The 26,836-nt window shown below is 41.6% G+C and overlaps 1 protein-coding gene across 1 annotated transcript in view; it reads right to left on the bottom strand.

The window, feature by feature from the left end:
• Positions 1-24,896, bottom strand: part of C14H8orf48 (chromosome 14 C8orf48 homolog) — a 50,247-nt gene extending 25,351 nt beyond the window's left edge. Inside the window, 1 exon segment of the mRNA XM_059824587.1 lies at positions 24,626-24,896. Within this exon segment, the coding sequence (XP_059680570.1) occupies positions 24,626-24,896 (271 nt within the window).
• Positions 24,897-26,836: the final 1,940 nt, after the last annotated feature.

Raw genomic sequence — 26,836 nt, 5'->3', positions numbered from 1 at the left:
CTGCTAGACTGTTTTAAAGAAATCCGTATTTCCAAATTAGAATTGTGAGGACTGAAGGGTACCTGTCCATTTTTTGGCTTTCCATAGCAGCTCTTACTGCAGCTCTGTGGGCTAGCGAAACACAAATTCGGGTTGTAGACCCTTTTCTGTTTTGGTTGCTGATGTAACTCCTGTTCATAATAGTATTAGTTTAAAATCATTGTAATGCAATAATGGTTCAGTCAAAGCAGTTAAACAAGTTAGAAGTGTGAGTGTAGTACCTACTGGATAGACGCACATGATTAATTCAGGCTGCGAACAGGGAAACCATTGTGGTGATCATATGGAAAGACTGTCACTGTTGGCCTGATAGCTACAGCAAGAGAGACCATCTCAGAATTTTCCTTGAAGAACAAACTCACGGTACAACAAAGCATCCTACAGGGTTTGCTCGACAAAGACAACCACTAACTGGCTTCCTTGCGGGGAATTTCTGCAGAGGAACCACAGTATGACAGGGCTAGTTTGCTCCCTGAAGGCGATGGATAACGGTGGGATTAAAGACCCCTGGCAGAAGGCTGCAGGTAGTGAGGGCTGGCATAGCTGCTGCCCAGTCAGTACTGGTTTTGATGAGAAATGCAGAATTTGCTGGCTCTCTTCAGCGATGCCAACATTTTCCAGCACTAACTCAACCTTACCTTTTTGTTTTAAAATAAGTATTTTTGCCAAGTTACTGTGAATGCTTTCTACTTGGGGTACAGGTGGACATAATTCAAGAACTTAAGATCTTCATTTATTTTCAGTACTGGGATCTTTTCCCAAAAATGACATGGGAAGTTGGACCAGGGAACCTTTCTTCTTGTTGCAATTATAGCTACTACTCTGGAGCACAGTGTCCATGTAAGATACGTAGTGTTTTTCTGGTTTCCCCTGTTGACTGGCAGGCTTGGTTAGATGTTTCTGCAGGCACAACTACTGTTGCTGGCAATTATGATCTTTGCAGCCATCTCTAAAACACTTTCCCTCTAATTCATTCCTGACCTATGTGAGCCTGTCAAACCTGATGTCACTCCCAGGCCTCTTACCACAGCTGTAATACTGTATTCAGTGTTATTACTACAAAGAACCACATTTTATTATTTTTTATTTATAAAGGAAAAGACACCGATAGACTTACGGTACCTAACAAACCAAGTGTTCCTTCTGCACAGAGATTCCAATGGCTTCAGGTGCCTCTTAATTATTCCGTTTGCATATTTATTATTCTGTTGTTTGGTGGACAGAGCATCTTTGTCTATGACTAATAATGTATTTGTCGTTAGAAGCAGAAAATAATAATACCTGTCCTTGGAATGGTAATTTCCTCTTCATTTGCCTCTGATCTCACCTGTGATTTTAAGGTTCTGGATGGACAAGGAAGAAAATAACTTACTCAGTGATTGTTGTGGAAGAATAGTGAATCATTTTGTTGAGTGTAAATTTGTAGTTGTATTATTTCTGAGGACTATGTGACTATTACTTGCTCATTTTTATTATAGAGCTTTTATAGATGGGTATCTTACAGTTTTTTCCTTGGACATCTGTGTTTTCAGGTGCTTGTGTAGACATTAAGAGGGCTGTAGCATATGGGCCTCTATTAATGCCTGCAGGAGTCTGTATCACACCTTAGCCAAATGACTTAGAACATAAGATACAAGGTGGGGATTGGTGTGCTTTAGATCGGTGGTGCCAAAACTAACATTACGGTGTTGGCTATAGTCTCTCAATACAGACTGAGCACAGACTAGATCCTCGGAAGTATTAATTTTGAATAGAGAGGGGTGTTAAACTTCAAGCTTAACACTCAAGCAATGTCTCCTACGAAAGAGTGTTTGGCAAATTTTGCAAAAGCAGGGGAAAGGATTACCTCCATAGTTTAGAAAGTCCCCATTTCCTCCATAGATTGTAAAAGGTGAGCTCCTATTAGGTTGGAATATTACTGTTTATGAACAAAACTTAAGGATTACTATCCCAAGTATTTTGGGATTTGAGAGCATCTTTCTCTACTGTGCTGACCATTAAGTTCTCTTAGAACTTCTCAATCACTTGGCTGAAGTTTTCATCTCCTTCAGATTGTACCTGTACAGCAGGCAGTGGCAGGTAACTTTAATGAAGGGACATAATTCAAAGCCTTGCTTAGTTGCAGATAGAGTTCCTCAAGCTCTGTCTTGGGTTCCTTTGCTTCTACTTTGTCAAATTATCTGTCAACTTGGAATAAATTTCCATTTTTATGCTGGTCAATCTTGGATAAGTTTTTTTTACCCTTTCAGTAATGTTTCTCAGCTCTTAGCAGTCATAGTGAATAGAAGCCACAGCAGTGTTTCTTGCTATTACAACATTGCGTGTATCTTAGGTTAACTTTAGGCTCTGCAGAGGAAGAAAAGGAAGTGGGAAAGTTATAGTACCAAAATGTGTAGAGGTAATTATTTTGGATTGGATTATTAATCTCCTAAAGCAATTTGCCATTTCCTTTTAATACTAGTCTGCATTGAAGATCAGATAGCACTTACACTTTAAAACGATGAGTATCAGAGACAGGCCTGTAACAAAATAAAAGTATGATAAAAATGGAAAATAAAACTGTCAGGAGATAATATAGTTTTAATGTTTGCACTGAAATGAAAATGCCAAACATCAGTAATAAAAGGCAAAGTAAATATTGTAACTTCTGTGGACTCAGTCCTATCGTGTGTTCTGGAGATCTGGATACTGTTTTAAAACAAATTAATTATGATGATACTCCTTTAAACACTGGCAACAACAATCCTCTATCTTACGGGAGAGGTTTGACTTGGGGGTGAAAGGCACCATTCTCACACCAGGGCAGACAAGGATAGGGTGTCCGTGCGTGATCTTTACGTGCTGACATTGCTAATAGTCACTTTTAATTATAAAGATAAAAGCTGTTGAGATAATTGTGGATAGCAAATTTCAAATTTAAATGCACTCAAACAGATTACCCAGGGAGGTCATGGCGTCTCTATCCTTGAAAATATTCAAAACCTGACTGGGCCCAGTCCTGAGCAACCTGCTCTGGTTGACTCTGCTGTGAGCAGGGGGTTGGACTGCAGGATCCCCAGAGGTCCTTTCCAACCTCAGTGATGCTCTGCTGCTGTGAAGTGAAAGGTTGAAGACATTGCTTAATCACAGAATGACAAAAACATTTAAGGAACTATTTTGTAACCAAACTTGGCCTGTGGTGCTGGAGGACAAGGAGGGGTCTGTGGAAGGTGAATATACTGATCCTGCATGCCAGCAATGCCTGCTGAGCAGGAGCTTGCGGTGTGCAAGGAATAAAGTCTATCTTTAATGAACAGAATCATCTGGTTCAATGGAATAAAAGGGAATACGTCTTTCCTAAATATTTTTCATAAAGGCTTGCTTAAAAAAACACCACGCACACAAACACGCAGAGCGTATGGTCTGAGGGCTCTTGTTTATACCTGACTTTTGCAGACTCCCACATCTGTGGTAATTTGCACTTAAGTATCTGTAGGCAAAATTTTGATTTAGGACCAAAAAAAAAAAAATTAAAAATAGAGTAACCAAGAGCTAGTGACCTGAGTAATATCAAGAGATGGAATCCAGCTGGTGACGTGAAATCACCCCATGAGAACTGTCATTATAGCATCCCATCAGTGAGTTTGCCCAGTAGCTCCCCCAAAGAAAATGCAAATATTGTACATGGGTATCCATTGCCTCTTTCATCCCCCCTCCTCTGCAGAGCGGAGGGATGCCAAGTTGTGCTGAGTCGGAGACCATTCCTAGTCACCATGAACATGTCAGGGGTGCTTGGTTTTGCGTTTATTGACAAGGCAAAGATGACACTGATGCAGCTGCTTCTTGCGGACAGTACAAATTCAGTGATTATTCAGCCTGTGTATTTTTACTAAGGACGATCAAACTGCCAATTCCTTTACAAAGGAGGTATTTTCTCCTTCACAAGTTGCTAATGTGGTTTTGGTGTACGAAAATACGTGTGTGTATTGACTGTTGAGTCCCTAGAGGTGAACAAGAACAACCTCAGAGTGCCTTCATCTTTCTCTTCTTTGCTGCCATTCAGGATCTTTGTCTCCCCGCTCTTTGCACATAACAAATGTCCAACCTGCTTGCTCCTTAGGCAGTTAAGCCTAAGTTGCCAGTGAATTATGAAGAGAAAGAACAACCATGGATTATAGGTGTCTGTAAATGAGGGCCATCTATATTCATCATCTGGGATATAATACACTGTCCTAATGGTAAAAAAGTAATTTTAAAAATACCTACTGTCTCTCTTGGCTTTTCTGTCCTGATGGCAAAACAGTGCTCTAGCTGATCTGTAGCATATGATGTTTTTAACAGAAGTCATTGTAATATTCCATGGCCAACCCCTTAACAAGTGGTTTTTGCAACCATTTCTGATTTTTAATATGACAGGTCTTGTGTAACAGGCATGGCTTGATGTAGAAGGCATGGTGGAGGGACTAGGAAATCTAGTGGTATTCTCATTTAGAACTCTTGTTTCATTTGCCTCTAACCGCAGCCAAGAACAGAGCTGATGTCACCTGGTACGTAGAATTGTCCTGGGCTGGCCGTTGGTCATGGACACCGTGCACAGTGTTATGTCAGTAAAGTGCTCGTTATTCTGATTTGTAATGAGACAGAGGGTCAGGACCTTTGGGTATGCCTGTGCTACTGTCACACAGAGGTGTGATCTCATATAAAAACACCCAGTAGGGCTTTAAACTAACCACTTGGGATACTGATGGCAAAATAGCTGCAGGAGGAAAGAAGTCGTGTCAGGCTATACCAGACTACATGGGACAGTCTTAGGGCTAAAAAAGGCAACTGGCTTCGGTCTTAGAGCCAGTGGGAGCATAAGCAGATTAACGTAGTAGTGCAAGGTCTTGAATAGTAGCACTTCCAAAGTGACCTGATTTACAGAGCTACGGATTGTGCTAGGGAGATGAAGTGATTTTTCCCAGTTCAAGAAAAGTCAGTGACAGAATGTGATTTACAATGCTGCCCACTATGCCCCTCATCCTGTCCTCTGCTGACAGGACATCTCTCCATCATTTATAATTTCTGTGTACATGAGAAATTCCATGTTTGAGGATGTTTGAAAGCCAGAATCAGTTCTGATCTGTCTTTTTCAGCATGCTAAAGTAAAACCCCAGATCTAAACAACCCCATATTTTGTCATATCCAAATTTTAATGCCAAGACTTGAATCCATGTGTATTTCTTAACTATAACATATTAACAGGTGTTTAATTGTAAGCATCCCTTCTACTGTTGATGCATTCCTAGTGTGAAGGAAACGAGGGGCATCAGAGAGTGCTTCTGAAGCCTTAAGCGTACTGCTTCCCAACCAAGAGCATTAACGTTTGTTACATAAAAACCTATTGTTGTGCCTTCTCCCCATGCTTCTTCATCTCTGCCTGTCTGTAGATGGATGTTCAAAGGAGTTGGCGGGTAATTGTACTCAATCAAGTATGCATTTAAGGCTTCAATTGCTTCTTTTAGGTAGAGCCCCCTCATTCTGTACTTCACAGTCACTGAAAAACAATAAAAAATGAAGATGTAAAATTTAGTCCTTGAAAATGCACTTTGCAGTCCTAGTTAACTATCTGATTGTCCAAGTCTTCGTAATCCTTTCAAATTGCAGAAGAAGAAACAGTAGAGTTAATGAGTGTGATTTATCAAAAAGATAACAAAGCATTAGCCATGGAGCTGGCCATTGACCTGTGTGTACTGCAACTTCAACATCCAACAACAAAAGAAAAGTGGTTGGGATAAAGGTTAAATATCAGGTGCCTTCGGTGAAGTAATCCAATTTATATTAAACCATTTAGGTTTAGTCCAAGCCACATTACCTCACATTTGGGTAGGCACACACAGACAGTGCCTCTAGCCCGACTGAAAGGTGGCAACTTGCTAAACTACTGTAACTTGGTGGTGTTGCTGAGCCTGATGTCATTTGGACCAAGCCTCTCACCATAGATGTTGAGACCTCGCTTAAAATAATCTGAGTGTTGAGACCCTGCCACTGGTTACACAGGCAAACTGTGCAGCAGATGAGCTTCATATGGAGCATCATGTGTGAGATGCCTAATTGCATCCTGCCTGGAGCAGCAACACTGAGCAATGACACTGTTTGGTGGCATGAAGTGGGGAAAGCAGTACCCCTGTGTCTTCTGCCCTAACAGCCCCTTTCCCTTCCCACCCACCTTTCCATATGTCAGAGGTCTTTCTGTTTGTCACCTACTCTGAATCAAACTTCTCCCTAAACCACCAAGTTACCGTCTTCCGACCAAAGTTGCCACTGGCAACAGTAGCCTCTCCAAACTGATTGCAGGGAATGATACTGGCTGTACTTCTTCCAAAGAAACTTTGTCTTGACAGAAGAAATTGAAGCACGAGCAGTGCTGTTAGCCATGTGAAACTGAGTCTGCCTCTGTTTTTTTATGGATGTGTCATAATGCTGTGAGGGTTCTGTTCAGCCACCTGAAACAACTTCAACATTTGGTTTCTCTCTCTGATTCATTAAAGAAGAAAACCTGCCCTGGCTCACTCAGATGGCTGATGCTGTTTGGATGGTGGTAGTGTGCAGGCATAAAGTGCTCCGGAGCATTGTTACCATGATGACATATGAGGGATTGTGTTAGTGTTAAGGATTATTTTTATTTATTTACCGGTACCACATAAGAATGTGAGCGTATTTATTGTATTAGCTGTGCTTGCCACAAAGAATTCTATGCTCATTGTGATAAACCTAAAGCAATCTTTTTAAAGAACGAACTGGACCTGCATTTAGGAGGGGGAGAATCCATTATAAGCTTTTTAATTGTTCAGGCATTGAAGAGAGAGAAAAAAGTTGCTATTCATTATGGTGGTTATGTTTTACAGCACATAATTGCTTTCTTTGGTTGGGATTTTTCATCCTGATGATATAAGCATGCTTTTCCAGCAAAATTTCTCTCTAACCCAGCATAGCTCCTGGGAGATTTCAGCCCCTTGGCTGGTTGATAATGTGATTGGAGACATTTTGCTTTTTTAAACAGATTACTAAGGTGGCTGAGTGTGATACTGAGATTTAGCCGTTGTTTTTAAGACTTGTGTTCCTGCAGATCTGGGATGGGAATTTTAGTTTAATCACTGCAAGTTAGAGTTATGAGGTTCAGGTAAAATAACAACTGTTTACAGTTATGTGGCTGAAGCCTCTTGAGAGATCTAAAATTCACCTCAGACTATTATTCAGTAAACATCCTTTCCAGCTCTTAACTTGCCTTGCAGGATCCGTCTCTAAAGGCACTCAGGTGCCTTAACAGCGCTTTGCTGGCCCCAAGAGAGCTGTTGATTTATGCAGACCTGAGGGGGGATCTCTGTAACCTTTCCAGGCCCTGCTCACCAGTGTAGGTTTCAGGAATAATCTTATCTTTGGGATGAAATTTTTCCAGGCAAGCTTCCTCATTTTTTCCTCCTTTCCTCACCTGCATGACATAATAGTTGGAACAGGACTTCCGTTGTATAGAGTTGGCAAGATCAGGTTCTGTATATCTTGGCTGCGAGCGTCATACTAGCAGTTGTTCTTGTGATGTCTGAACAAGTTCGTATCCTATTGTGGAGAGAGCCAAGAAATGCAGAGCCGCTCAAAATCTTCACTATGGAAGATTTTCAGGAGCTCTTACCAAGGGATTTAAAATTATTTTACTTTAAAATGTTAATAAGTTAAACTGCCTGACAGTATTCATGGATGGTGATGTGCCCATTTGCCTGAATGGGGAGTAGATGCAGAAAAAAATAGCTTGCCCAGAGTCACTTAGGTAGTAGTAGACAGAAGTAGAAACTAGATTGTCAGACTTCATTTTGGCATTTGCTCCTGTTGCACTATGCAAATAAAGAACATGTCGCTTACGTATGATGAGGAGGGAGATCTGTCAAATTAGATTGCCTGAAAAGCGATTTAATTTAGAGCACACAGGAGGATGTGGTGCTCAGGCTAGTAGGTAACGCGTGGGAGCCCACAGCTGCGGTATTCCCTACTTCCCTTCCTCTCCAGATGTGTCCTTGCTCAGCATATTATTCTCCTGGTAGCGGAGCTTGCTACCACTGAGCCATACTCTTTTCTCATGGAAACTGTGATAGATTTTTCCCGTTTTCATTTCTGTTCACTGTAATATGGCTGAGAGAGCGGATTGGTTTTGTCTCTTTCCTTTTGGTATATTGAAGGATGCTCTAACTGGTAAATTAGATTACACCTGAGCAGAATTATAAATGTTTAAAAAGCACTCAGTGAATGACTGCCCCCACATCTGGAATTAACACCTCTAGAGATCAAGAATGTAAGCAACACCCTCACCCTCAATAAAATTCAAGGCCATTTTCTTTGCATAACAGCCGTGAAAGTTAAGACGACTCCCTGCTGACCCGTGGAAAAAGAGAGAGACCTGTAGCTATATTTCTTATGTCTGGGAAGGAGTGATGAGCACCATGTATTCTTCAGGCTGGAAGCTCTGTAGGTTGGGAGCTCTATAATTCTGTTAGCATTTTAGATGAACTCTGGAGCTTTCAGAGATTTGCATTTCTGCATGTGCACACTTGCACATAAATGCTAAAATATCTTCTATTTTCAGCACCAGACAGTTAACCTGCAATAAGCAAAGCACTAGGGAACAGAGGCACCACTTGGAATAGATTAAATTCCAGCCACAGAGAAACATCATTTGGATTTTTCTTGCAGGAGACACTATGCTCTGTTTCTTCAAACCCCAGAGTATGAATAAAACTTAAATTATTGAGGCAAATAGCTTAGGGAGTTATACATAAGGATTAGACAATTATATGAGTAAGAATAGGTAGGATAAAAAGAGAAGGGCTATCAAGATGCCTGCATCTGCTTTTAAATTCATCACCCGTATACAAGTAAGGTAAAAATCCCACAAGCATTGCCATCAGGGAGAAGATCTCTGCATGAGCAGCACTCGCTCTTGCAGCAGTGACTTTGGGTGTATTTCTAGAGACGTTTTAAAGAGACCTTGTTTTTCAGGAGGTGGTTGTTTTGCTCTTTCTGACACCCAGATTCCTTTATTATGTGAAAAGATGATGCCTAAAATAGCTAAATGCTTTTGCATACCTGTTTCCTATGAAACAAGAAGTATATTGCTAATCATTTGGGACTAATCTGAGCTCAGAATAGATTGTTCTTACTCTTACCTTTCAAGTTCTGCCTAATATATATAGTAATTAGTCCCTAGCACCAGAGGGGAAGGGAACCTGGACCCCTTCAGTCTTAACACTGTGCAAGTGTCACATGTGCTACAAAACCTGGAGGATGAGTTTCATCTGTAGGTTTATCTTTAGGCTTACCCTAAGTGCCTAACTTAGTGAAATACCAGGCTGCTCTTCTGAGGTGGGCAAATGCTATGCAAATCTCTGAAGGCTGCTCACGGTAAAAGCATAACTTGGATGTCTTAGATCACCTTCTAGAGGTTTCTCTGTCTTTGCACTGCCTTTAGAGAGAACCAAAGCAGACTGAATATCTTAACTTAAAGCCTGGGTTCATCAATGCACAGGCTTTCTCGGCTCTGCCTGCTGAAACAGTTCTCCTTCCCTCATGCCTAACTGTTTCTTCCCAGCTCTGCTCTACCTCTTAGTTCTGCCAGTCCGCCTCTTTTTTGGGACCGTGCTGGAATATGTCTCAGTGTCTTTTTAGGTTGTTACCCAAATATGCCTGGCATCACATGGTTCTTTTTTCCTCTTCAACGTGACAGCTTATATTGTTACTGGAAAAGTCGGACGTAGAAGAACTCTCTAACACTTGTTTGTAGGTTAGAAAGCAGGCATTCTTTATTGCGGCGCCAGATGCACGGGGGAGAGTTCCTCCTAGCATGCATACCTAAACAGTGTTAGTTTGCAGCTTGTATTGGCCTATTACATACATATGCATTAGATTTCCTGGAATTGATACACATATTCATCTTATTTCCGGGAACTAATTAACATATTTGCATAATCTTTACGCATGCGGTTTGGGATTCTTGAGGAGGTCTTCAGGGGTCCCAGGGAGTCTCTGGTGGTCGTTTTCTAGTGTCTGCTGGTTGAACTTTCTTCTTGCGCCTGCGCAGGTCCTTCTCATCTCGTTATGCTCAATCTCTGGCCTTGAGAACCGGTTCTTTACCAGTTTTTACCATTAAGTTCCTCTTTCCCTGTACGCAATATCTACTGTCCTTGGCTATTCCATCAATTGCTTACATTATATCTGTCAAGCGCGTCAGCTAACTACCGAATTATTTTGAAATATGTTCCATATGTTATCAATATTGAAACAAATTTGTAGCTTTCTGGACACTTCACAGATGTCAGCAGCGTGTCTGCTGAGGCTAGTCAGATCCTTATAATGCAAAAATAGCCTACTTCCTCCTAAAATGGGGATACTTTCCCAATAAACAGGGGACACATTTCCATTAGATTATGTCATTATAGGATTTGTGACACATAGATGAACAATTTTGATTCTTTCCAGTAGAAAGAAGCAAAGCACATAAGCACTCAAGTGAGGATGACATTGTTCCCTCTGTGTTTTGTGAAATGACTGTTACTGAGAGGATAAACCCAGAAGAATGGCTCTAGATAAATCTTTCTCTAAATTATCAACAAAGTTTCTCTCTCACTCTTTCTCTCATTTCATAGACCATTGACCAATATTCCCATGCAACCATCTTTTAATAGAAAAGAAAGATTTCCTCCTAGGCAAGGGGAAAATAAATGAAAAGATTATTTGCTTGGACAGATCATCTGGAGCAGGGAAATCAATTGGGGTTGTTTATTCAGCAGAAGCAGCAGGGGAACCGATGACAAAAAATTACTCGCAACCCAGGAGACATATCACACCCTGTTTGGCAAAACACTGTTCGTACATACAGGACCTCTGCTTAAATTTTTTGTGGTTGTGATACTGAAATGAATGTGTTTTCCTTTATAATAGCCAACTCCGTTGTTATCATCTAGGGAAACGTCTGCATGTATCAGGGTTGCTGGATGGATATCTTTGCTCCTGAATTTTTCTGTGACTGAAACTGAGTAATCATGTATGACTTATCTCTGAATAGTAGGTGCCAAGTATCTAATTGATTAGTGCATCCTATAGCAGTGAGACTGCCTTTCCCCTGCTGTGGGATACCTATGACAGGTACTGCTGGAATTTTCCCTTTTCCTTTAAAATCTTTTCAGCACTCCTTATTGTGACAGGCTGTTGTGACTGGTTGGCTTAGCAGTGCATTGCCATTTTTCTCCAGAGTAAGCTTGGAGGAAAAGTGTAATATATGGTTAAATGAAATAATTTCCAGCAGCACCTGTAGGAATGATCACTGAGCATGTAGGGAATTTCCACACATGAGCTCTGATCAGCCCCAAGTGAAGTCTACAGAAGGCACTCTACAGTCTTCTGTGATAGCTCCTGTAAATATAGCCACATAAAACCAGCAGTCCATATTATTAGGCAGGCACTGATGTGATCTTACTGCTACCTACATCCCCATCATTTTGCAAATGACAGGATAGTTCTATATAATCTATATTCACTTTTACCATGACATCCTTCAACATTGTATCTGAGCACAAATGAAGCATTTAATTCTCCATCATAGTTAAGCCCCTTCCAGGGTTGTACTAGGGGGACATTAAAAAAGGATTTTAAACACAAACATGCCACATACTGTTTGGGCAGAAAGGAGACAGATGCAGAACAGTGAACAAGTGGGTATAGAGGCAGACTGTCTCTAGTTGACATTTGCCTATGACACTGAGATTCAAATTCATCTGGAAAGTTCTATGACTTTTTTAAAGGGAGTTTTATAGGATCTGGTTTTGCATTTCGTCTTCTGTTGGGTCATTAAACCACTGAATATCTTTTGTTGGCCTTCAGGAGCTACAGGCTGGAACCTGGCTGCAGTGTTTTGTGAGTCAATAACAGAAGCTAATTTTCAAATACTTTTATTTTAAAGTATATTTCTACAAAACAAGTGGGTGCATACATTTTTAGGTGATACAGGGCTTTTCGCTTGGGCATAAAGTTGGAATTGCAGCATCGCTGACTCTTTTGAAATTGATGGGATATCCAGGAGGGTAAAGGGAGATATGTCCAGTCCAGTAACTAGAAAAAACAGTGAGGGAGCAGGGCTGCCCCTCCTCACTGCTGTTTCAGGCAGACCAGGCAGGTAGCGTGGAAGGGGAACCAGGTTGGAGAAGCAAGAGGAATGGAGGCAACCCCAGAGATGTCACCCAGCAGAGACCAGTAATGTCCTCAGGTGGATAAAGAAATCCAGAGGACCTAAGACTGGTATCACAGTGCAGTAATACAGTTACTTAATATTTCTGGTATTACCTAGGATGGCAAAGATTTAGAATTGCAAGAACTTCTTGCAAAAATATCTGCGTACAGCAGGTCACGTTATCCTTGTCTTAACAAGAGGTATGTGTGTAGCTGAAGAGATACATTCGTAGGTAGCTGAAGAGCTAGTCTGTGAGCTGAGAAATGAGTCTGTTATCTTCAGTGAAAAATGTACAGTTACCAGGAACAACAGAAAATTCATAGTATGAGTTGCATACAGAAAACTAATTGGTAATGAATTTTAGAATCCCTGGCTGAATTAGGCTGTCTTCATACAGGCATAGAAAAGTATAACTTTTCCCTGAATTAATATCTTCACCAATTCATCTGGTTTCATGCATAACATTTCTTTAACAAGGGATTGTTTGCTATAGTTGCCTATTTATACAGGGAAAAAAATGCCTGCACATGAAGTACTATCCTGATCGACGTAATTGTTGAAGAAGTCCCCAGGATGTTGCCCATCCACCACCTTTCTGATGTACTGCTCTAAGTTACAGAGCTGATGATCGTTTGTATTGCAACTGTTTTGTTGCCAGGTCTTAATTTTGTTAGGTTATTTTCGTTTGGCTTGGCTTTGTAAAAACATGACAAATTAATTGCATCTACTTGAAGGTGCTGTCTCACAGCCAGGATGCAATTTTATGTTAAGTTCATTATTGCAAAAGACAGTCTGAAAGCCAAAGCACGCTGACCTACAGCATATAAAACATTAATAGAAGATTTAATTCATGCATTTGAGATAAACTGTGAGATAAACCTCAAATTAATATTAGGATTAATTTGGGTGAATGCATATGTTTGTGCTTACCACCACATCTGTTCTCTTCTGGAGGGAATCAAAAGCATCCATCTGTGTATTGTAATCGTTTCTAGCCTGTGTATATGGATTCTCTTTTATACTGAGTCGTTCAGAGACTGAGCTCTGAAGACCCCTGGAATTCCAGGAGCTATATTGAGCAGTATATGTACATACTATAATTTCAAAACTAATTTGGATACCTTGAAAACCATATCTGAACTTCAACGATAGAGAAAGAGGAGATTTAAGAAGAGAATGCTGTAATCTGTAAAAAACTACCGCTTGGCATAGCAAATACTGCCTGTTGTGTGACAGGAGAGATGCTGCACAGCCTGCTCCTCCCTTTCCCCTTGACAGCTGCTTCGAATGCCTTGTCTGTTCCCAAATATATATGGGTACATTTTTTCAAGTAATAATACCCTATTTCCACTTCTCCTGTGTAAATTATAGTCTGCATAGTGGCACAAGTTCATTAAATTTGTGAATTTTATCAATAGAAAGGTCATTTAAAAAGTAAAATATCTGGATGGCTGAGTTACAGCTTGTTAAAAAGCGTAATTTCTGAAAAGTCCCAGATAAATCATTCGCCATCTTTGTCAGCTGGCAGAGTTAAAACTAGCATTTCATTAGAGATCCCATCTCCAAACTAACGCAGCAAGTTTGTAAGGTGGCCACTTCTTATGGATGAACCCCATAAAGATACTCTTCTCCTCTGCTGTTTTGAGTTCGACAGACCTGTTTTGCTCTACCTTATGTTACTAATGCTCTGACTCCTGTGACTGCTAATGCTGAATCGATGCCTCCCAGCACATTATCAAGAGATATCACAATAGGTGAGATGAGGTCCTTAAAAACAGACAGTTGAAAGTGACTGAACGCTCACGCTCATGTTAGCGATCCTGTTATACTTGTTTCCATACAGCCCTCCAGAACTACCATACCTGTCTTGTGAACTGCATATCTCTTAAGAATTCAGTCATCAGTCCTCAAAAGACTTTATTATTGATGCGAAAATCCTGCTCTGGTTAGTGCCAAGTTCTTTGGCAGGATTATCACTCTCTGTCTGACCTCACTAATAGAAAGTATTAGCGGGGCTCCATCAAATTTCACCATAGATAAGCAGTGGGTTGTGATGTGCTGGGTGGTGTGGATCCCTTATCTAAGTAAGTGCCACATGATCTAGAGTGAAAATGTCTGAAGAAACTGTCAGAAATTAGGGTCTTGGCAGAAATAGCACTTTTAGTGAAAGTGAAGCATAATTGTATTAAGTTGGGCAAGAGGATTCCCCAAGGTGTTCTACTGAAGGTCTCATGGGTCAAAAGCCCACTTAGAAAGCAGGGGCACGTGTGCAGTCTTACATTTATTTTTTTCTGCCCCGGGCAATATTAGTTTGTAAGTTACCCATGCTGTTTGAGCCACAGCATTTTTGCTTTCAGAAATCTGATCATCGCTCCTTAATGAGCGCAGAAGGAAAATAAACTCCCACAAGTTCAGATTCTCCCACTCGCTGTATGAGTCTCTTACACAATTTATTCAGTTAATCCCCTGCAGAAAGTCTTTGCCATTGGAAAAGCTTGGATGGAAGCTCTAAGGTTTCATGAATTCCAGCTGTGACTGTTGCCACTGCATTCCAAATTGGAAATTAAATTGGTTTTGATTACAGTACTTGCAAAAATTCTCATGGTGATCAGGTTTATTCTTGTTAAAATCAGCAATGTAGTTTGTAAAGAGTCGTTCAAGGTTTCACTTGTAGGGCACACGTTTATTTGATAGCTTAAGCCTGTAGTTCTACAAAGTGGTGAATCTGTTTTTTGGCACTTTGTACCAGATCAAAAGCTCCGATGACACGTGGAACAAAGCATTGAACTAGTGGAAACTCTTTGTTTGGTTCAAGTCTGTTAAAGAAAAAATGTTGTTTGTCTCAGCAGGTTTTATGACCTATCGGGTATCATTTATCTTTACAGAGCTGGCAGAAAGCCAACACAAACCACAAAGGCTGTATAAACACTGTAGTGTATGCTCTGGCTAGTTTGATAAAAAATGTGATCATATTGTCCTGCCTAATTCAATCAGATTTATACTGTCAGATTACCTAGTACTTTGTATATCTGACATTAAAGTCAAACCACAGCCTCCATGATTAGGTAATTATGTCTGAATAAAGGAAATGTTGCCAGGAACTACAATTAAGGGCCATTCAAGGCCAAGTTTCATAAGCAATATCTGATTTGGGAGGCTCTGGAACACCCACTTTGAGATGTCTGCAGGCTGACTTGCAGAAGCGCAGGACACTACTTGCTCCCGTTTGCTCCTGCTGTAACTATGAGTCTTCAGTGCATCTGAAATTTAGTTAGTGATTTTTCAAGCTGGACACCCCAAAATCAAAAGCCTGAAATATTAGTGGACTACTGTAGAAGAATCAGGCCTTCATCTCCCTGCTTTGATCTCCCTGTCTGTCAAACTAGTAGTATAAATACTGTGGACAAATTAACAGTTCTAACTGCAGTTACTGCCATTTCCCCCACATATAATACAGGATTTGTCTCTTCCACCTGGCTACCTCTTTTCATGAAACTTCTCTGACGGGCATAATTGCACAGTGTTGTGATCTGTTCCTGTCTACGCCAAGTACAGAAGATGGGCATTGAGCGAGGAAGAGGACAGAGATCTTGTCATTGGAGAGGAGCCATTAAGGTCTTGACTGGACTCATTAAAGTGAGCCAATGAGCAGGTGCAGCAGTGATTCATGCTCTGGCGTAAGAGAAAATCTGGTCATGTAAGCCCTAAGAACATTGGATTCCTTTTATAGCACTTTCGTATCATAAATATTGGCAGCTGCCTTTATTGATGCTAGCAAAGAATTCTGCTTACCTTGCTATACAGAAAATCTTTGCAGCCTGCTGTATTTATTGGAGGACTCTGATATATATTCTTCCATGCACCACTTCTTGCTCTCTCACCTTCTTTCCTTTTCATCATTGTGATTGCATGGCAGACATGAAAGATGTATCTTCAGGTAAAAAATGAGAGAATGCGAACAAAATACACAGAGAAATTAAGAAAACATTGTTTAACACAGTTAATTGAAAACTGTTCCTAAAACCATCCCCAAAGTAGAAAATGTTTTTGCTTTTATATACAGATTGTTTTTAAAAGACATGGAAATAAATGTAGAAGGTTCATTTTCATATCTGTGAGGCAAGGAGATTTCACAGGAAATGACATGAGTTGATTTCTAAACCAGTCTTTCTTTGTATCTTCATTTGTCTCCAAGCCTCTGATATGACAGGATCACAGCAACAGAAGATGGAAAGATTTTGGAATAGTTTTCTTAATGGTTAAGCCAAAAGCTTATGCAAAGAGCCTCACAGTCTTCCAGTGGAAATATGTATGTGGTTTTTACATAATAGCCAGCTCAAGATCCTTACTGAAATGTGATATTCAAATCTGGGAGATGAGGGAACAGAAAGAAAAAAAACAACCTTCAAATGGTGAGCCTGATTGCTGGAAAGACCTGATCAGTTAAAGAAGGGCTCCGCTACCCAGCACAGCACAGTCTATAATCTGGCGTCCCAAGGAAACAAGACTTACGTATTGTTGACTAGTCCCCATTCCTAATCTTCCCCAGTACCTTTTGAATCCATTGATCAAATCATGCATATACAATACAGGAGCTGAAACCTCACAGATCTGAAGTGCCTACAAGCCTCATGAAAACAGATAGCCAGGTGGAAGAGGCAAATTCTGTTAATACTCCTGGAGAGAGGTAATTTATAGGACTCACCCAGTATGACCCACCACAGGACAGTGAGCTGTAATGAATAACCAAGGCTTACGAAAGCTTCACTCATTTTTCACCTTATTAGGCATCCGAGCATATAAACATGAGGCAACTCCAGAGGAAGCCAAACTTCATTAGTTTCTGCTGCCGACAGAACTGCTTATCAGTGGTTTTGTTATACTGGGAGAAGAACTGTTTCATTTTTCACACATACACGTGACCACAGACTTGCATCCTTAATGGCTTGCATGAAGAAGCAAAACAAAAAAAGAATGAAAATAAGATCCCCATTAGAAGGGGGATAATGTGTGTAGCCCTTGTGACCATTTTCAATGAGCGGAACCCAGACAGGCTTTTACAAAGGGGGTCCCCTGAAATTAAATATGTGGTGCAGAAAAATCCCAAGTGTGCAGGTTACACTGCAAGTTGTCTGCATCGTATATTCTGCTAAGTGCAGAATTGAATCCCAGTTTCTCCAAACCTCAAAATGCATTTGGATCAGTTTTCCTTTTGACTAAAGAGCCCAGAGAAATCAAGAAATTCAGCTGCAATCCATGAAAGTAATAAAGGGACATACATCTCTCTTCCTGCCTGCTTTATGCCAGACTTTTTCTGGCATTTCTGTGTTATTCAAAATCATGATGCTCTCTGAATGTCCTAGCAAGCAATTATATTCCCTTATGGAGATTTAGTAAGAGAATGTCCTGTGCAGCTGTTCTGGAGCTTGATTTGTTGTTAGAATTAATTTTGCTGGTACCAAGTGTATGTTTGTCAGTACAACTGCATCTATACTAGAAGCACTTTGTCATTTCAAAGTAGCAATATGCCTGTATTTGTAAAACGTTGCTGGAACTGACATTGCCTGAGCACCTGGAGGCCAAGGACCTGGTCTTGGGCAATGCCAACTATAGCGAGGTCCTGGATCCAGAATCAACTCTCTCAGGCTCTGACAGAATAACATGAATAAACTGTAAATGTGGACAGGATTGTGAATTTCAGCATCCAAAGTGCCCGCCAAACTCATTGTCACCTTATTCGTCCCGAATTTTGCCTGGCAAATTAAAAAGAGGACTAGCAAAATACACCATATTTTAATTTATGCATGCACAAGCCTCATACTGAGACATATCATTCATTCATTTGTAAAAGCAATAGTCTTGATACTTTGAACAAGAAGAGACTGAAATAATCAGCAGTTGAAACAGGAGATAACCACAAACACCAGTGAGCTGGGGTTTGATCCTTGTCATCCTTGTCAAAATCAGGGAATTGAGTATCCATCTCTAGCATGACAGACCTCTCCTGGGCCCCCATCAATCTATTCCTGTTTCTGACAAACAGGAGATGGCAGTCCCATTATACAAGAACTACATTGAAATCTTCTGTCAGTAAAATAGTGACTGTTAAGAGCTTAAGAGAAAAAAAATTATGCCAGCAAAAGCTGTGTGCAGAGCAACATGAAAAGACGCAGGCAGGCATCAGGTGTATAGGCAAGCGGGCTGCTATATGCAGCTCCATGCCATATTTCCTAGGAAAGGAAAAACATCTCCAATTACTTTCTGCATCTGCACCCACCAACCTCCTCGATTTCTGCCTAAGCAGTGACTGCCTGATTTCTCAGCAACAGGGATGAGGTTTGGAGGTCAGCAATGGGGCTGCTATGCCAGCCACCACGCACCAAAGGGAAGGAGGCAAGCTGGCAGCACCTCTTGCAAGTTGAAACCTCCCACAGTGCTGCTGGTCAAGAGAGCTGATTTAATTTAAAAAACAAACAGTATACTGGCAAGAGTGCTGGTTTACAGATATGTCTGGCATCTCTCAGAGGCCCTAGAGGGAAGGGGGAGCACATAGGATCTGTTTTGTTCCTACGCAGGCATAGATTTACTGGAAATGAGATTGCAGCCTCCTCCCCTCCTCCACAATTGTGAGGTTTGCTGCAGCAGCACATTCATTCTCACGTCAGCTGCTATGGTAGTGGCTGTGCAGACGCATGCATCCATCCAGTCAGGACTATGTCCGTTCCTCCGTGCCCCAACTTGTTGCATTAAAAACATCCAGTCTTATTTTGCCCTGTGAACCTCCTTCATGCATCTGTATCAAGACACAGGGACTCCAGCAGGCACTTTCCAGTGTGTGGGGTTTGGTTAGGCACTGTCCTTTCTACGGTATTAAGATCTAATACAACATAAAGTGGTGGTGTAAAGACAATCAAAACAGTTTCAAAGCAATAGAAATATATACCATTTCTCACTACAACTTTGAACTTACATTGTAACTACCTTCACTTGCTTGTAGGAAGGATCTAAGGAAATAGTGTAACTCCTGTGTAAGGAATGCTGCTCCTTGCTTTGAGATCCCACAGAAAACTGTAGGTTTGATGGGCTTTTGCATTCCGACAATTTTTGATCCATCTGCCAGAATACCTGGTACTGAAGAATAGCAAATCAGTGTAGCTCTGCTTGAAGGATGGAGGGGGTTCTTGTTTCAGTTCAGAGTTGAATTGACTTGATTGGAATGAACTGTTGCAGATAGTTGTGAAACCCTTGGCATAAACACAAAAAAAACATACAGCACCCTTAACAGTCAACTCTGCCTTTACATTTAAAAAACTGCAGCTATGCTGAATAAAAGCAAATCTGTCACTTAATGCAAGGCAAGTACCGATCACGGTCCTTAGCCAAAGAAATTTGTTATACTGTTAATACCAATGGTGGACTGATCTAAGTTATGGAGCCAGGGTTGCTGGAATCTCTTCACAGTTTTGCCAATACACTGTGCGGCCTTGGAAGAGGCAAAGAGTGAAAGAGGTGAAAGACCTTGAACAACTTCTCCCTTCCTTAGTTTTCCCCAAAGGAAAACTGGAAATACTTACCTGTTCAGAAAGAGGGGTTGCTTTTTATTCAGTGCTTTAAAAACCATGGCTTTATAGCATGAGAAGTAAAAGCTCTTTAAGTTGCCTTGTTTTTATTTTCTAGTAGCAGAGTGGATTGATCAGCGCTGTGTATTGATTCAGTGCAAAAGGAGTGAAACAGGAATATTGTGGAGACACGGTTATATGCAACATAGAAACCTGCCCTGCTTTAAACTGGTTTGGTTAAATCTGTCCCAAAAATCTGGACAAAAATACATTTTGGTTTCTCTCAGATCAATTAGGAACAGATTGAAGCTAAAGAAAATTAAAACCACTGTTCAAACCAAGGCAATACTGTGTGCAGACAAGCCTGTAAGAAACCACATGGACACCATTCTGCAAGCCTGGTAACAAGCTTTTGAGGGCTAAAACTGTCGTCTTCTTCGCCTTTTCAATTCTTAGCTCTTATGTTCTTTCTTCCTAAATCCAGAAAGAATACATCAAGAACAATTCAGATCACCGGTGTCATTACTGAGGAATAAAGAGCAAAGAGTGCAAATCATATCTTAATTAGAAGTTGAGGAGAATGTGGTGGGGGCATCATTAGGCAAACAAAGCAAAGCACCTAGTACAATAGGTGGTAAGTAGACTATTAGTCTCTGCTAAGTACTTCTTCTTTAGCTTGAACCAGGAAAAGCAGTTTAGGGGAGAAAAAGGGGATTTAGCATGAACATATCCCATCTATCTAAAGATGTGCTAAACTCAGTAGCAAGGCCCCTCAAATTAGTAAAGGGATAGAATTTACATAAAAAATACTCTGTGCTTTTTCCTTAGTCCCCCGCATGAGTTGATCTGCTTTTAATACAGATGCTAATTGAGACCGAGGTAATCCGAGTTTACAATGGTGCTGGGTGGAAGATGTTAAGCAAACGGTTCTTTGAAAAACGTCTCTCCAGCCCTTGGAGTGCAACAAATTGGTTACTTCTTGTTTTCTCTTGCAGTTTTGAAAAGAAATATTGAACCCTTGAAATATTTGACCTGGCTTTGTTGCCGCAAACATGAGTTTTAACTATATAGAAAATACTGTGATAGGGATCCAGAAAATCCTGTTGTTCCCATACTAACTATGCCAGTGAGAGCGTCTGCTCAGTTAAGCCCCTTTGCCTTTTTTTTTCCCCCCCTTTTGTCTCAGTTTTTCAGTTGGGGAATACACAGAGGAAGGTGGGGGAGAGGAAGGTATGCTGACTCCAAACAGTCTGCTAATCCTCACCAGAGAGCAATTAAGGCAGCATTCACAAAACCATTTAGCTTTTCTGTTCCTCAATTCTGATCAACTTTTTTCCTTTTAATTCTCCAGGGTTACACGTGAACCTCTTGACCCTTTTCTGGTTTATGGTATCAGGAAGGCTATTTCTCTGGTTTCTTATTTAATTTAAAACCTTATCTTGAAGCTGCCTCCTGGAGAGCTTTCAGTTTCTGTTGAAGTTGACAGAAGGTCTGCATACACTACAGATTGAGGCTTAAGTGTACTGACTGTCAGGTCACATATTCCTTTACCTTTCTAGTTCAGGAAATCTACAGTAGAGAATAATCATGTTTTAGTAAAGGAGAGACTAGCTGATAAAACCACCTATTCTCCATTTCTAATACCCAAGTCCACTAAGCATAAAATTTATCTTCCTAACAGCATAAATGTGATGCGAGTTGCTCTGTGTTTCCCAGAACAAAGAGCATCATGAAGGATTTTGTTCATTTGTCTCTGAACGGATGAGTTTTTGTCATAATGTATTATCTGGTTAAATGGCCAATTTTGATAGACTACTCCATTCAGCTACAGATTTTCCTAAGCCAACTGCAAACAACAGTTACTTTATAAAAAGGAAGCCATTTTCTAAGTGCTTTCAGCAATACCAGTTTAAAACCTAACTTTAAAAACCTGCATTCCAGCTGCGGTACTGTGCATTGGCATAGTTACCAATAAATCCCAGTGGCCTTTCACTGACTGTAATGAGGACAAAGCTTTTAAGTTCAAGCTAGTATATTTCTGGAAGCCTTAACTTACTATTTTTCGGTACTAAACCAAGTGTACAACACGAGTCTCAGTATTTTGGGGAAGCTTTTATTTTTAGGGTATTCTGTTTTCATGTTTATATTCTTATTCCAATCTTAAGAGGAACTGGCGAAGCAAACGTAAGTCACAGCCCTGGGTCAGCCAAGTTCTGTGAAATTTCTGATTCACACCCATGAAAGAGTCAGGAAGTTATCCAAATGTATCACCTTGCCCCTGCAAACTAGGGCACTCGGATATACACGTGCTTAGTATAAGCATCACCATAGGACATACTGCTCAGCAGAATGAAGATGTAACGTTCTGAAGTAAAGTATACATAAAGTAGTGTAAGGTCATACATTTGTTAACAAAGTATATTAGTCCCATGGACTTGTAAGAGCAGTCTCCAAGCATCTTTATTGTACCAGTTTTCTTTTTGATAGGCACTACGGGAAAGGCTTTAGCATTTACTTCTTATACACACAAGATTTTTAAGCTTTGGCCCCTGCTCCTACTGGTAACACCTGTGGAGTCCTTTTAACATGCCTTCACAGGATAATCACTCAGGTTTCTGTGCTGTGAGGAGGTGTTAAAACACTCCAGCAGTGAGTAGTGTATTTTGACAACTTCTTCCTATCAGTGTCCTGCTGTGAAGGGGATGGCTGCAGTCAGGCAGCATGCATCTTAACAAGGAGTCGAAGTAGGCAAGCTTTTCCAGCTTATTCTCAGAAAACTGATTGGAGTCTTATTTTGTTCTTACCTTACCCCATGATTCCAAATCCATTTGAAGTGTCCAGTTATGTAAAGGAAGAAAAAAAGACCACTAAGCCATGGGAAGAGAAGAAGCAACACATACGTTGTTTTATTACCTTCCCCCAGGATCTGTACTAAACGTACATTTTACTGAAAGTAGGGCTAGAAGTTGCTGCTTTAGCAGCACCGCTTAACTGACAGGTCATCGGGGCAGGTGAGTCACAGGCAATGTTTTACCCTTGTGCATCAGTTTACTGGTAGAAGTGTGTAGATTAAGTACACCCTTCCTGTGCTTTACAGACTGCAAGTGTCCACAGTAATTCCACTAAGGCACCTCCCTGTCCTAAATTACTGCAAAGTGACACAGCTACAGAAATTGGAACCAAGTCCTCTGACATGTCCCCTAGAGCATGGTATGGCAGCTTGAAAGGACCAGGGAAGGGTGAAACTCATTTCTACAGTTTCAGTCATTCCTTGAACAGGTATACAGGCCGCAGAAGCTTGCCTTTTTCAATAGCATTAAAATAATACAAGTTAAAAAAACCAAGAACCTAAAAGAAGTTCTAAAACGTCATCTTCAGAGCTGTAAAAAGCCAAAATTTATGCACTTCCTAATAGTGTCAAACATTTTAAAGTCCTCGTTTCAGTCCCAAAGAACTTCTTATAATAGTGAAGTAGCATCCAGTTCAGGCTGTATGCTGGTGTGTCGTCTTCTCAGACATGAACTCCCGAGTACATCATTTGGTCACCCTGTGGTACCCCAAGAGGGGATGCGTTGGCACTGTGTCCATAAATTGTTCTTTTAAGGAAAGATGCTGGAGCCATTATTGCGGTATGATCAGTCACCATTCTGTGGTTAGCGCGTGAAGGGTGCAAGAGTTGTCCACTGGTAGGTGGAGGACTTAAGAACCGAGCATCTTCAGCCAACCCAATAATAGGAAGGGATGGAGCTAGAGTCATGCAGATGTTGCTGGTCTGAGGACCACTACTCAGTGAGCTTCTGGTGGCAGAACTGGAACTGGAGAGGCGAGAAGGAAGATCAGGTTCTAGTAGCCAAGTCTGGCCAGGTGCGAGTCCACTTTGCTGCCCCTCATCCTGGGATTTTAAGCATTTGCAGCAGCAAATTCCAACACAGGCACCGCCAACAACAAATGCCACAAATACAGACCCAACAAGAAGGAACGGCAGGTACACAGGCACTGAAAATGGAAGAGTGACATTAGCAAACCGTTCATCCACGGGGTATTCTAGGTTATATTCTGTTCTTCATTCCTTAAGACATGCATGCACCGGGGAGCAGGCCAGAGTAGTTTTACTCTCAACTCTTCTCTTGATGCAGCAAGAAGATTAGAAACTGGCAATTGCTATGGAAAAAGGGTCGGACCAGTCAGTCCTACAGCATCTGCCATTAATATCCTTGCAAGAGCTGTTCCAGTACTCAGGTGTCACAGCTACTGATCATCTGGGTGTGATTACGTAGAAATTTAGACTTGTAACTGAGTTTTACAGTTAGTACCTAAACTGCCGTTGGGTTGCCTATGGAATCTGGGTTTGAGGGCTGCAGGCATTTTTACAAGCCAGAACTTGCTAAATACATTACTTAGAGGCATCCACATGCATTAACAGAACCCATTAGCAACACACATGTTCCACCAAGGTGTCAAAGGTGTCAAAACATCAAAGGTTTTTGACGTTTTGATCACTTTGTTAGTAGCTTAGAGGTTTTTCTAAGAGTAGGACTGACAGAGAAGTCTTTTGAGTGAAGCCCCAGGTCACTCCCTCTTCCCAGTGAAGGGAGCGGAGTGGCTCTGGCCGGTGCAGCCACCAAAATAAGCACCGTGCCAGGGCTCCAGGCCTTTCTGCTGCAATGGTTCCAGCTTGGAGCTCTGAAGGGCAGAGCAGCAGAGGAAGGATCTGGCTGATGCCACCGAGGGAAGGTTGCCACAGGGGATGCGAAGAAGAAAGCCCCCCTCCCCATCTGCTAGAGGCACGGGAGCTTACCTGGCACCGGAGGCCTGGGGCTGGGCTGCTGCTGGTCACCAGGGCACCGGCCCTGGTCCAGGCGGGCCTCTCTGGAGGAGCAGCAGTAGCGCAGGCTGCAGGTCCCGCAGCACAGCGTGGCCTCGGGGCCATCGTAGCGCTCGGGGCACTGGAAGCCGCGGTGCCAGCGCTGCGGGCTGCCCGCCCAGCCGTGGCAGTACTCCCCCGCCTGCCCAGGGGTGCATCGCAGGGCCAGCAGCAGCACTAGGGCACAGAGAAGCCCCCTTGCCATGGTGGGCCACGCAGGGTGTCTCCCCTCTAGCCACTTGGCCCACACTGCCCTCCTTTTTCTCCCCCCTTCTGTTTTTAAAGGCAAGGCACGCACCACCCCAGGCAGCCGCAGAGAGCAGCGCTCCCCGACCACCCCCTGCCCACCAAGGCACTGCCTCAGCTCCTATTTCAGGAGGCTTTATCTCTTGGCCCCTGATCTGCCTCTAATCCCCTCTCCTTACAGCAACAAAGAAGGACCCACTAATTGAAAACCATTTGCAGCTACTCCAGCTCCACCTTCCTCATTTCTCTCCCTCATTCCTGCAGGGAGCAGCCAGTGGTTCCTGCTGGGGATGGCACATCTCACACTCATGGTGGGGCATTTCGACCGGCAAGGCTAAGGAGTGCGGGACACAGAAAAACCAGGGCTCTCCTGGTACCAAAGCTTCATTCCTTCAGGGACTTGTCAGTAGCTGAAGTGTCAGAGGTGGGAGGCTGGGGACTGAGCTGGGGACAACACATGATGACAAGTGAGAAGTAAAATTTCCAGAGCAGAAAGAAAATAACAGGGATAACCAGCTTCTAGTGGGCTCTAAAGTGTAATTGGTACAAACTGGTGACAATTTTTACCTTGTTTAACATGGATAATCAATTACATAAATACAAAGAAGAAGGTTTTAATCTGAAAATGTAGGAGAAATTAATTTTGAAAGCTCTAAGTTGGTCTAATTTCTGTCTCCATGGTTGGAAACCTAGAGGCTGAACATTTTAAAGGGTCTTTTGCACTTGTGCTTTCCCTACACGTAGTGCAATCCATGAATTAAAAAGTGTGTTTCGGGGGTCAAAAATGCCTATTTTAAGATCTTAGAAGTTTCACCTACACAGGAAAATCCTACAGTGTTACAAAGACCCCGTAGCAGCACAGGAGCGGTAGTGACCTCTTCATCTTTGAACTAAAAATGTGGGCTTTCTTAGTCCCCTTGCGAGTCTAACTACTTGCTATATTAACAGGATCCATGTCTGAAGCTTCGTTAGCCTGTGCTTAACTGCAGTGAGGAAGAAATCTGTTGCTAACTGAGCACTTTGAAGAGCAGGGAGTTCGGGCAACATCTTTTGGACCAATATCCTGGTCATTTGTAGCACTATTTGCAGCTTGCTTGAAGACTCCAAAATGTATTCTTGAGTGTACACAAAAGCTGGTTCCCACACAATTTTTTAGGAGTGTTGCCATTGATTGTAGAGGGAGGCTGTCCAATGATGCAAACATCTAGAAACATTTGCACAAAATTACCTCCCTTCTGATGATTTTTTTTTAATATTAAATAACAGCTTGCACATTTATGCTTTATTAGCTGTTTCATAGGTTCAGTTGTGTCATATTTCAATCTGCCAAAGACATCAGCGCTCATCACCTTTGCCAGTCAGTCACCTTTCATGTATCATTTTTTAATTGGCTTTTTGGCAAACATGGTTAAAGAGATCCTTGGATTCAGAAATGTTAAATGAAATCTCTGCTTAGAACTAGAGACCTTTCCAAATGCTGCTCAGCACGTTGAGATATGCATTTTGCCCCGCTGCATTTCAGCTTTGCAAGTGTAAGGTTGGCTGACTGCGTAGGACCTAATCCTGTAAATCCATGGGCACGATCTCGAAAATACTGAGCAGCCCCAACACCCTTTAAAAGACAGCCAGAGGTGAGTGACATGCTATCTTGGATTGGAGTCCCAAAGCACTGAAGTGATACTTTAAGCCCAAAGCTATATTTGCCTTAAAGCAGATTCTAGTTTATTCACACATTCAACCTCAGCACTATTAGACCAGACTAAATACTAACTTTTATTAGTTGTTGTTATGGGAAAAAGCAGCCTCAGACAGGCTTTAAGCCTGTGTTTAGCAATGTACCTCAGTAAAGATAACGGGATGCAATTATTTCCTCCCATCTTCCCCATTAAGAGTATAAAG

Source organism: Gavia stellata, chromosome 14, assembly GCF_030936135.1.
Source record: "Gavia stellata isolate bGavSte3 chromosome 14, bGavSte3.hap2, whole genome shotgun sequence".
NCBI lineage: Eukaryota > Metazoa > Chordata > Aves > Gaviiformes > Gaviidae > Gavia > Gavia stellata.
Note: the sequence above shows the minus strand (reverse complement) of the source record. Positions and strands in the feature narration are given on the sequence as shown.